Source organism: Hemitrygon akajei, chromosome 9 (assembly GCF_048418815.1).
Source record: "Hemitrygon akajei chromosome 9, sHemAka1.3, whole genome shotgun sequence".
Classification (NCBI taxonomy): Eukaryota; Metazoa; Chordata; class Chondrichthyes; order Myliobatiformes; family Dasyatidae; genus Hemitrygon; species Hemitrygon akajei.
Genome location: NC_133132.1, coordinates 96,288,568 through 96,301,380, shown reverse-complemented (window position 1 = coordinate 96,301,380; position 12,813 = coordinate 96,288,568). Strand labels below are relative to the sequence as shown.

General features: G+C 42.0%; 1 protein-coding gene across 6 annotated transcripts in view; it reads right to left on the bottom strand.

The window, feature by feature from the left end:
• The window catches only part of dst (dystonin), a 579,575-nt gene that overhangs the window by 52,570 nt on the left and 514,192 nt on the right, over window positions 1–12,813 (bottom strand). For all 6 annotated transcript variants that reach the window (XM_073056532.1, XM_073056533.1, XM_073056534.1 and 3 more), the window contains 6 exons: window positions 12,560–12,715; window positions 10,185–10,382; window positions 6,398–6,526; window positions 3,564–3,725; window positions 1,657–1,812; window positions 1,354–1,560 (listed from right to left, as the gene is read on the bottom strand). In XM_073056532.1, coding sequence (XP_072912633.1) covers window positions 1,354–1,560; window positions 1,657–1,812; window positions 3,564–3,725; window positions 6,398–6,526; window positions 10,185–10,382; window positions 12,560–12,715 — 1,008 coding nt within the window. The remainder of the gene's footprint in view (window positions 1–1,353; window positions 1,561–1,656; window positions 1,813–3,563; window positions 3,726–6,397; window positions 6,527–10,184; window positions 10,383–12,559; window positions 12,716–12,813) is intronic.

Sequence of the window (12,813 nt, the reverse complement as noted above, 5' to 3'; positions counted from 1 at the left end):
CTTCTCAGAAAAATTGTTCTACATTAAAGGGCAAGCAACCGACAGGAAAACTAGCATAATCTCAATCTAATTAAAAAGTCTGATCTGGGTATTTTTGTTGAAAACAATTAGGTCTGATAGACATTATATGATTTATTTAGACTGGATGAGCTCTTGCAGCCAGTAACAAAGACATTATTTTGAGCAGTGTAATCACATAACTGTTTTGAGTTAAAGTCTAGACTCATCCAGAGGACTGCAAGTGCACTCACAGAGTGTGCTGTGCCAGAGCATCTCACAACACTTCCATTCATGTGCACGGAATTTATAATTATTCTCCACAACGCTGCTGAAAGTGTAAGCTGACACAGTGATAACAACTGAACATCTGGGGCTCGGTGAACGACAAAGTCAACTGTCTATCTTCTTAGCCAATAGGGCTGAGAAATAAACAGAAGAAATGAAGAAAGTGTGTTACAGAATTAATTCAGCTGAGCTTGGCTCAGACTTGCTTCAGCAAATCATATTCCAAAAAAATCGAAAATAAACTTAAACTGCAAAACAATGTTTGTGGGGTTTCAGGAGAGGAGACATTGACAGCTTCACAAGAGAAAACAAATTATTTGGGTCACTTTTCAAATTGCTGTTTTCTCTCCATGCGGAATAATCTTTCTCAATGTCATGTTGAAAGGTCACACATGAACAAGCTCATACTTAAAAGTCACGCATCCAGGTGTCAACCTGGAAGGCCAGATAAGGAGGCTTCAGCTCAGATTCATGAGGCCAGGCTGTTGTTGCGAGTTGCTTGATCATTCATTCCATGATTTGGTTTCTTTCCTCGCGCGCGCATATGGGGGAAGAATGGGCCTTTACTTGACGTTTTTCACTAAAGCACCCACTGGAGAAGCAACCATTGACTTAAAAATGTCAGCACAGTAGTGTAGCAGTTAGCACAAAGCTCTGCAGTGCCAGAGATGAGATTTCAATTCCTGCCACCTTCTTCCCATGACCACGTGGATCTCCTCTGGGAGCTCCGGTTTCCACATGGGTTAGTAAGATTGGGGCACGCTATGTTGGCAACATTTGCAGGCTGCCCCTAGCGTATCCTTGGACTGTGTTGGTTATTGACGCAAATTACAAAATTCACTGTATGTTTCGACATACATGTGACAAATAAAGCTAATAATCTTCTAATCTAATATTAAAAGAGCACTATCACATAATTTTAAACTCAAAACTTGCTGTACAAATCATTAGAAATTTCAAGTTTTGCTACCACCCATTTGGTAAAAACCAAAGAAGAAACTTGGCCACTGAGTGTAATTATCCCAGATATTTGCTGCTTCATCGTTTTCTACAGACATGCTCTCATACCTGTTTGGCACGCTTCCTCGCGTCATCCAGCCCTCTTCCTCGATCGATAGAACGTTGCACAACCTTTTCCCATCGAGCTTGAACACTGATCAACAAGTTTTTAATGAGCACCACATCCTGCTTCTGACTGAAGTACTTCAGGTGGGTTCCAGTCTTATCCAATTCAATTATTTTCTCACGGTGCGAGTTGACTTCGTTGGCAAAAACCTGAAAGCGTAGCAGCAAAACCAAACAATGTGAGAAACAAGCTAGGGCTCAGATTATATTTTGTGATTACCAAGTGCCTGCTTGGAGTCTAGATACCTTGTGCTCATCAATCTGGAATAAGATGGTATCCAGAATGAGACTGGGTGATGCAGCTAACATCAGACTTTGTTCTGCTTGAGTCAGCCAGTTGATGAACTCTTGAAGTGAGTTGTGGAACTCAGTGGCTAGGTTGAGGGCCTCCTCCAATTTAACCTGCAGAAGAGACGGTGATCAGTAACAAAGATAGTTTGCTCCCTCTTTCTGTCTGTATTGGAAGGGGGCCTCATCATTTTGTCTCAGCACTTCTTTTTCTATTTGTGTAGTCTGGTCTGCAAGGCGTCTCCCTCACGCTCAACATTTACAATACATCAGAGACACCAAGAGCAACAGTCACAAAATATTAGAGGAACTCAGTGGGTCAGCAAGTCTTGACAAAACATCAGCTGTTCATTCCCCTTCACACATGCTGTCCGACCCCCTAAGTTCCTCCAGCATGTTGCTCAAAATTCACAGCATCTGAAAAGTTTGTTGTGTCACAGACACCAAGAAGTTAAAAGTGCTTACAACTGCTCCCATTAACAATGTTGGACAAAGACTGTCCTTTTGTTCTAATCTTCCCCTTCCTCAAACCAACTTGTATTTATTTTCTCTCCAAGTTCCATGAAAAGTCCGGGAACTTAAAAATTGACTGATGCTCCTTCAACTCTTGACTTGTTGAGTGTTTTCTCTCTGCTTTTATTATGATCGATTACTTCACCCTCTACGTACGTGGCACACTTAATTGATTTGCTCATTATTCCTTCCCTAAATTAACAGGGATTACTCATTTTCACTGAAGCAAATTAGGACAATAAATACAAGTATGTTTGTGCTTTCTATGCGTTATCTTTAAAATGGTGGTGGATAGAACACTTTGCAGCATCAACATCCTGGGCTCTCTGTGAAATACAGCACTGTGCCATGGTCTGATTGACATGAACCCTTCCTTACACTCTACCTTTGACATCAATGCCAGACTTTTCCGCCCCAGACACTCTCTCTTCTCCTCTCTCCCAGCAGGCTTAAGGTACAAAAGCCTGAAAGCGCACACCACCAGGCTCAAGGACAGATTCTATTCCACTGTCATCAAACTCTTGAACGGACCTCTTGTGTGATAGGTTGGACTTTAGGCTTCATTATCTACTTTGTTATGATCTTGCACTTTATGGTTTACCTCACAGTACATTCTCAATAGCTTTTACACCTCATTATGTATTGCTGCTGTTTTACCTTGTTCTAGCCTAATTCACTGTATGAACAGTGTGCAAGACAAGCTTTTCACTGTATCTAGGTACATATAACAATTATAAACTAATTCCAGTGCCAATTCCCTATGCTTCTCTTGCCAGTGGTTCCACGTTCATGTTGATTATTAATAGTCATCAAAAATCAGTCATCTATTTTTGACCCTAGTACTATTATTTGGTGTCTTACATGATCGGATGCAGTGTCACATTTAGTTGCTAACACTCATCTGAAGCAGCTTACAGGCTGGGACTGAACTTGCAACAGGCAACACGTTTGACATAATTGATCGGGGTACAATTACTGCCACTGTCTATAAGGAGCTTGGACGTTCTCCCCGTGAGTGCTGAGTTTCCTCCAGGCACTCCGATTGCCTCCCACAATCCAGAAGGCACAATTTAGAGCTAGTAAGGTGCTGCCATTGTACAGTGGTGTCGGAAGCAAGGTGGCACTAGCAGGCTTGCACCAGCAATTCTCGGATCGTGTTGGTCACCGACACAAATGATGCATTGCACCGCAGGTTTCCATGTACATGTGACAAATAAAGCTGACCTTTAATCTTTAAAAGACAATCAGGAAAATGCGCACTAATAAACTACTCTGATGCATTAAGCTGAGACGTTTAAAGTGTCTCCTCCCCTCAATATTACATATGTATTAGAAAACGTATAATCTGGCACCTTTCGTTCTGTTAGCTTTGTTTCAACAGATTCCCATCTTTCCTTCAGGTTGCTGATGCCTTCCTCCAAATTGCTGTCACCAGCTTCTTCACAGCTCTGCTGCCCCTTCTTTATCAGGTTCTTGAAGATCTCCTCTTTGGCTTTAAATGCTGCATTAAGCTCCTGTATGGAAGCAAATCAAATCTGAGTTAGCTTGCAAGGATTTCCAACCATTCACACATCCACATCTAACAGTTGTGGGCCATGGGGGCGATGTTGCATGCCCCTGTTTACAGAGATTTATTCTGACTCCACAGTTCAGAATTGGACATGGTACAGAACAAATTCATCAGAATTGCATCGCCATTTAAAAGATTAACTTACAAAATAGGCCACACAACCAGCTTTTAGTTCTCTGAGTTTATAAGGGTGCAGAGTGAATAGTTTTCACTCTTTGTAAAAGCTAATTATGAGATTACCTTTTGTAATTTTTAATGCCATAGTTACAATCAGGACATTAAAAATTATACAAAGATTCAAGAGGGTGGACAATGGAAGCTGTTTCATTCTGGTGAGAGACTCCACAGTAGTGGGTTACAACCTTAAAATTAGAGACTGCCTTCCGGAAGCACTTTGTTGCATAAATAGTTTGATAATACAGAATTCCACCAAGTAAACAGGAGCTGCCAAGATAAAGTTAATTTATTTTGTGGGAGTTTCATAGGATATGGCTCAAAGGTGAGTAAGAGGATTTCAGCCTTAGATCAACTACTGACTAACAGATAGACAGAAAGGTGCACGGGGCTGATATTCAATGTAGGAACTGCTGTGAAGTTCCAAAGCTAAAGGAAAATTGACCCAGCTGTCTATGGTAACCCAGCCCTCAACAATAAATCTGTATTAATAAAAAAGTTATTAACATGGTAACTAAAGTATTAAAATATTAAATAATAATAAACAATAAAGTGAATGAGATCATGCTGGTACAACTCCACGTTGTGTCTCTCACCCAATTATAAACAGAAACACGATGCTGGTCACAGTTCATGCTCCAGCAAGTGGCAAGTCAAACATTTAAAGTTTCTATCTCGGTGGACAACGTTAACACCCACTGGCATTGGCCAGGACAGAAATAGGTTTTAACCATCTCACTCAGGTTAATGGTCTGATACTGCCTGAAGGACAGATAATGAGAAAGACACCAGAAAAGCTGGTCTGGGCACCAAAATTCTTCTGCCCTCCAGCTTCTCTCAATCCAACAACAGCACCACTGATAGGAGGAGCTTCTTTGGCCACAGCGTGGCGAATCTGAGGAATTCATTACCACAAATGTCTGTGGAGGTCAGATCATTGGGTATAATAAGCAGACGTTGATTAGTAAGAGCATCAAAGATTACGGGGAAGGTAGGTGAATGGGGCTGAGAGGGGAAATATATCAGCCATGATTAAATGGCAGAGCAGATTCGATGGACTGAGTAGCCTAATTCTGCTCCTATGTCTTATGGTCTTATAACACAGGCCTTGTTCTATGATGCACTGGACAGTCAGTCTCGAGGGAAGTAATATACGGCAGTTTGCCTGGATGAAGTTAGAGGAAACAGGAAAAATACAAAGGTAAACATTTCACCTTTTTTTCACTGAATGAAGTTGAAGCTGACATTGCAGATGGTCATCTTCAGAAACAGTGGCTTCCACTGTTCTGCACTCGGAATTCCTTTTTGTGAGTCTTGCCTCAGTAACATTGGTTGAGATACCCAAAAGCATCGTGAGCACAAGTAAGTACAAATTATCTAAACTGATACCCAGGGTGTAGGAGTTGACGTAGGTTGGGTTTAAAGTCATTGGGGCTTATTAGAATGAGAGGTGGTCTTCTACAAATGCAAGATTCTGAGGGTCCCATTCTGATTGTCTCTGGCCTCCTTTACTGTCACGAGGAGGCCACCCTCAGTTTGGAGGAACAACACCTCATATTCTATCTGTGTATCTGCAACACGAACATTAACTTCCAGTCATTTCTCCCCCTCCCCTTCTCTTTTTTTTCATTGCTCATTCTAATTCCTCCTTTACCTCTTCTCTTCTCCTCACTTGCCTATCAACTCCCCCTAGTGCTCCCCTTCCTTTCCTTTCTTCCACGGTTCACTCTCCTCTTCTATCAGATTCCATCTTCTTCAGTCATCTATCAGCTCCCAGCTTCTCACTTCACTCCTCCCCCTTTCCTCACCCACCCACCTTCCCCCTCACCTGGTTTCACCTGCCAGCTTGTACTCCTTCCCCTTCCTCCACCTTCTTATTCTGGCTTCCCCACCGCTTCCTTTCTAGTCTTGATGAAGGGTCTCAGCCCGAAACACTGACTGTTTATTCCTCTCCATAGATGCTGCCTGGCCTGCTGAGTTCCTCCAACATTTTGTGTGTGTTACTTTGGATAGCTCGAGGATGCTTACCCTGGGTGAACATAGTTAGAAAAAAATAAGGGTCCGCCTATTTAAGACAGAGTTGAAAAGGAATGTGTTCTCTTGGAGGACAGTAAATCTTTGGAATTATATACTCCCCCCACAGCCATCGAGAGGAAGTCATTGAATAGATTGAAGGTAGAGGATGACAGACATTGCAATAAAAAGATGGTCAGGGACCCAGAGGGAGCATGGGAAAGTGGTTGTCACTGGATTGGCCACCATGTCATTGGATGGTGGGACAAGGTCAGGGAGCAAGCTGATCTACTCTTGCTCCCACATCTTCTGCTAACTGAAGTAACATTTTCATCAGATGGAACTTGTCATAAAGCAATCCCTACTTTTCTCCGTCTCATTACATTGACACAGAACATCCTCCAGCTGTGTTCCTTTTGCAATACGCACCAGATGAGCGTTGAGCTGTTCTCTGGCTGTTTCTGGCAGACCTCCAAGGGGTTTTGATGCTGACAGCTGCCGTTCGGTCTCCACCAGCCATCGCTGCATATCGTCAATCTCACTCTGGAAACCCTGAGCCTACATCGCACAAAAAAAAATCGTCAGTTTCTGACACAAGAACAACCCCCTCCCATTTCTTCCCTCGCCCTGGCATCGTCCTCTCCCCAACCAACTTAAAGCTCCCATACCTGTTCCATTACTACTATTGGGAAGGAGATACAGGAGCCTGAAGACCCATACAACCTTTTAGGAACAGCTTCTTGCTGTCCACCATCTGATTTCTGAATGGTCCATCGACACCACCTGTGTTCTTCCTTGGCCCTACCTATTTTCTTTTATGGTAACTGTAGCAATTTAATATCTTGCATTGCACTGCTGCCACAAAACAACAAATTTCATGACATATGTCAGTGATACGAAACCTGATTCAGCTTAGAATGCTTTTTCATGTCATTTGGCCCTCCTCTCAGATCAACAAAACCTTACAGCTGATCCAGCCAGAGGAGATCACTGTTTAACAAAGGCGACTCCCACCAACATTATGTTACCTAGACCAAGTGCACTGAGGCAGTGTCTGAGGAGCTTGCAACAAGCTATCACATTAAAATCTGCAGTCTGAGATCGGGCCATTTGGGGAGGTGTTTCCCACGGGAGTTTAGAAACTTTACCAGCATAGATCCATTGGAAAGGGGATCTTTTCTTTTTTTTGTAATTTTTTTTTTATTGAAGTTCACCATCAAACCAACATTTCCATAAGATGTATTTCAGACATTGTACATATATACCATATAATCATATATATCACAGATCTCCACAAAGTATTTATCTGAGGTATACACTTATAGAAAAGAGTGGAAAGAAAAAAACAAGCAGAAGGAAAGAACTATGTACAAGTAGGGAGTGATCTTTTTTTTTTACAACAGATTCATTGATTTGTGAGAATAAAATCAGGCCTATGAGGCATTATGTAGTTAAACCATTTTTCCCAGTGTGAATCAAATTGTTCCAGCTTATGAGTAACAGCTGCTGTTATCTTCTCCATTTTGTAAATGTCCATTGTAACTTCCATCCATGTATTTAAAGTTGGGCTCTCCTGTGATAACCATTTCCTAGTAAGAGTCTTTTTACCAGCCACCAACAGTATATTCATTAAATATTCATCTCTTTTCAACCATTCTTGAAGTATATACCCAAAATATATGGTCTTACTCTCTAAGGGCATTTCACATTTAAAGATGTCTTGTAGGGCATTGTGTATCCCTCTCCAATAGTCTTTGATAACAGGACATTCCCAAAAAATGAGAATGATTTGCATTTAGATTTCCACAATTTCTCCAGCAACCAGGGAGAAATCATAATGGGATTTCTGAGAGGGTGTAATAAAATATCTTATCAAGTTTTTCCATCCAAACTCCCTCCATTTCTGTGAACTGGTACACTTCCATTGATACCTCCATATTATTGTCCATTCTTCCTCAGATATAATTATCCCTCCTTCCTTCTCCCATTTTGTTTTAATGTATGAAGTCGAGTGTGTTTTAAGATTTGACAACCCCTTATACATACTTGAAATGATTCTACTACCATAATCTGAATTATATGCTTTTCTAAATAGCTCTATCAAGCATGTACTTGCCTTGGTTACATTTTTAAGCGTCTTATTAACATATTGTCGCATCTGTAAATACTAATAAAAATCTTGTTTTTCTAATAAGTGTTTCTCTTTAAGCATTTCAAAACTGAACAGTGTTCCTTCTTTCATTATGTTGCAAAGAACATAATGAAAGAACATTCCTTTAGCTGTCCAGTCCTTAAATCTAGCATCCAATTTATTTGGTGTAAAATCCGAGTCATATGCACACCATTTAAGAATTGCAGTATCTCCCTCTAGATTATATTCTTTTATAGTAGTTTTCCATATTTTAAGAGTCAATTTCACCCATGGGTTATCAATAGTATTTATGTACCTTTGCAGGTTGTTATCAGCCAAAATTGCTTGTATGGGGATGGGAAGTACCCGCTCCTCAATGTTTTCCCATTGAGCGTCACATGATGGGTTGCACCAACATATCACAGCTCTCAGCTGTGCTGCAAAATAATAATCTCTAAGAGAAGGAAGGCCCCATCCCCCCTTTTCCTTTGCTAATTGCAAAGTTTTGAGATGAACTCTAGGCCTTTTACCCTGCCAAATACACCTTGATAACATCTCGTTCCATTCATTGAATTGATTTTGATTAATCTCTCTTGGTAGGGTCTGAAAGAGATATAACAGTCTGGGCAGTATATTCATTTTAATAGGCTCAATCTTTGAACTGAGACTTAAAAAAGGAATCAGGTTGGAAAGGGGATCTTTTCATGGTGGTTGAGCAGTTTTGGGCTCTGTATCTAAGAAAGGATTTGCTGGTATTGGAGAGGATCCAGAAGAGAATGATTCTGGGAATGAAAGGGTTAAGTCACTGGGTATATTTAAAATGGAGGCTGATAGGTTCTTGATTAGGAAGGGCGTCAAAGGTCATGGGGAGAAGGGAAGAGAATGGAGTTGAGGGGGAAAATAAATCATCCACAATTAAATGGCAGAGCACGCTTGATGGGCTGAACAGCCTAATTCTACCCCTATGTCTTGTGAAAATGAATGGTATCTGGAAGGAAACAGCCACAGGTCGTGCCACCTCCCTGCATCCTGCTCCCTTGCTCATGAATTCATGAATGCTACGAAAATACAGAGTGGAACAGAAAATCACTTTGCTGTCCACTGCCAAGTTACAAAGGGCATCTTGTTTTATTATATCTGCTGGGTATTTAAAGGAATAAAATGAAAAAAAAAACTATTTCTAGATACTAATAAAAAATATGCAGAAGGGTGACAGAGGTGGAAGCCCCCATTACACACAAGTGTGCATCTGAATATTGTGAAGTATAGGGCTGGAAGATGGGATTAGGGTGGGTGATCATAAACACAAGAGATTCTGCAGATACTGGAAATCCAGAGCAACACACACAAAATGTTAGAGGAACTCTGCAGGTTAGGCAGCATCTATGGAGAGGAATAAATCTTGATGAAGGGTCTCAGCCCAAAACGTTGACTGTTATCCCCTCCATAGATGCTGCCTGACCTACTGAGTTTCTCCAGAATTATTTTGTGTGTTGCTTAGGGTGGGTAGATTCTTTTTTGAAGAGCGCACACTCAATAGGCTGAATGCTTCGATTGGTTTGTAAATATTCAATGGATTAAATATTATAGTCCACGTTTTGCAGATAATTTAACCTTTCTTCAGGTGCGTTTCCTCAGCGTTTTCTTCACAGCTTCAGAATAAAGGGATGTCGCTGTAAAACTGATGCCAGTTTTTAAAAGGTGGTGAATCTGTTGCCACAGAGGGCCATGAAGACCCAGAGGAGGGCTGTACTGGAGTTGGAAGCCTGTCCGTGTGTGAGGGTGAGTGAATGGGTGGGTGGGAAAGGGGCTTGTTTTGCTCTTGTTGTTCTGCTGAACGCTGTGGGACTGTCGTGTTTGCACCGCAATGTGTTGGGACACTCGTGGGCTGGTCCCAGCACATCCTTAGGTGTCTAAGTTGTTAATGCAAACAACAGATTTCACTGTATGCTGCGATATATATGTGATAAATAAATCTGAATCGGAAGATTCTAGGTAAAGTGGCTGCATAAAACAGTACTGACAGTGCACTGAGAGACATTTTGGGCACGAGCAAGCCATGACTAATCCCCCATACTGCCATACCTGGATGAGTGAATGATGCAACTGCTGTTGTCGCTGGGCAGTTTGCTCCAGAACATTCTTCCAGCGCTGGTTAAGACTTTCCAGTTTGCTCTGTAGACTGCTGGCTTCCTCCACGTCACTGGATTCCAGCAGAGCGTTCCCGGCCTTGTTCACCGTCTCCACCGTGGACTTGTGAGCCAGAACATCATTCTGCAGAACCTGAACGTACAAGACATGTTTTTGAAAGATCTTAGTTCTCAGCTCCAAAGCAGAGCAGCAGCAGTGATACAATAATTGCCAGAGAGGAGTAAAACCAGCCGAGGCTGCCTTGATTGCTATCACGTAAACTTCTGCTGGACGTATCTGTGGATAATTAAACTCGAAGGGATTTGGCTCAGAGCTGTCACCAATGAATGGCAAGGCACATACTAAGTGTTCATTTGAGAGACCATGGGAAGGCAAGCCCAAAAGAAAAGAAAATGGTGAAAACTGGTGAGAAGAGGACAACAGCCATAAATTAATTAAAAAGCAAAATGGGTGGTTAGCTTTATTTGACACATGGCCATACAGTGAAATGCCCTGTTTGCATCAAAATCCGTAACGATTGTGCTGGGCAGCCTGCAAGTGTCTCCATGCTGCCGGTGCCAACACAGCATGCCATCTTACCAACCATAACCCGCACATCTTTGGAAGGTGGCAGGAAATCAGAGCACCCAGAGGAAACACAAGCGGTCATGAGGAGAACGTACTAACTCCTTACAGAGAGCAGTGGGAATTGAGCTGGCGCTGTAATCGTGTTCTGCTACCACGCTGCCCCTCTATGGGAATGGTCACAATGCTGGCGCTAGTGAAAATCACTTTGCTTTTTACATATGCTGGACCTGTGCCAATTGGATCATATAACACCCCGAGTAGCTGAGAAGAATATCAATTCTTCCAGTCAGCCTTACTTCACTGTAGTTACCTCAATCTACAGTCTATGTTCAGGCTGTGTTTATGGAAATGGAGCACAAAACAATGATTGTGAAAACAACACTAAATGTGTTCACTGAAACTCTGCAAACCGATTCAAAAATTTCTTTATAGGATTCCATAATTTAAGAAAGATACGGTGTTGATGGGCTGGCAGCATGGTGGTTATCACAAAGCTTTACAGTGCCGGCAATGACCGATCGGGGTTCAGTTCCTGCCGCTGTTCTCCTCGTGACTGTGTGGTTTCCTCCCACATGCTGAAGATGTATGGGTTAGAGCTGCAGCCATGCTACATTGGTGCCGGAAGGAGTGACAACACTTGCAGAATGTCCCCAGCACATCCTCGGACAGTGTTGGGGATTGACACAAAAGATGCATTTCACCGCATGCTTCGATGTATATTTCACATGTATATGTATATTTCTCTTGAAAAATTAGGAACCTTAATCATTTGCCAAGGCTCAGTCACAACCTCTCCTAAATAAAACAGCCATTTGTCACAGCTGTATTCCATAATTACATCTGCAATTACATTTACATCACCCAAATTTTATTGATAGGATTAAAAGCAGAAATGTAGGTCAGCTGGCATCCAAATGTGAAACAATTAATCACTGCTTTTCATGCAATCCTTTCACTGCTTTCAATGTCTGTTTCTCACTAGTATACACGTGGGAGAAGAGTCTTCCAGATACTGACTGGCCTGTAGTTCATTCAGCAACAAGAGGACCATTTATTTATTTTTATTTAAAGAGATTCAGCACGTAACAGGCCCTTCTGCCCCAACAAGCCCTTAATGCCCAATTACACCCATGCGACCAATTCGCCCACCAACCTGTATGCCTTTGGAAAGTGGTAGGAGACCGGAGCACCTTGAGGAAACCAACAGACTCACAGGGAGAACGTACAAACTCCTTACAGACAGCAGTGGGAATTGATCCTGGGTCACGAGAGCTATCGTAGCAGCAGATAGTGGAACTGCTGCCTCTCAGCTTCAGCAAGCTGGGTTCAATCCTGAACTCAGATGAAGTCTGTGTGGAGTTTTCATGTTCTTCCCTACAAATGCATGGGGTTTCCATCCACACCAAACAGATGTGCTGGTTATTCGACTAGCAACTGAAAATTGTTCCCGGTGCGGGTGAGTGCCAGGAGAAGTGGTGCAATTTATGAAAATGTGAAAGAGAATAGGTTACAGGAAATAAATGAGGGCAGTGGTTTGATGGGATTGCTCTGAGAATCAGCATAGATTCAAAGGACCGAATGGCCACTTCTTACTTCAGAAGGAAGATTGTGAATGGGGTTAAAGGCTAATGGCATCTTTCTATTCTATAGGATTTAGCAATCAACTGATAACATAAAACTGTAGGAAGGGAAACTCCACATACAACTGGAAGAAATTAATAACTGAAGGTGACATTACATACGTGATGTTTGGCAATTGCAATTTCAATAGCTTTAGGATCTCCACCAACTGCCTTCTGTTCACTTAGCAGCTCCTCGGTGTGTGTCAACCACGTCATCAGTTCATCCAGGGCATGTTGGAACTGTCCCAAGGCTAAAAGAGCACCCTCTAGTTTATGCTGCAACACACAAATTAATAAATCCTTATATGGTGGAACCTCACTTAAAATCCAAACAAACATTCAGTGCATGTTATTTGTCTTCCCATCATCTTCCA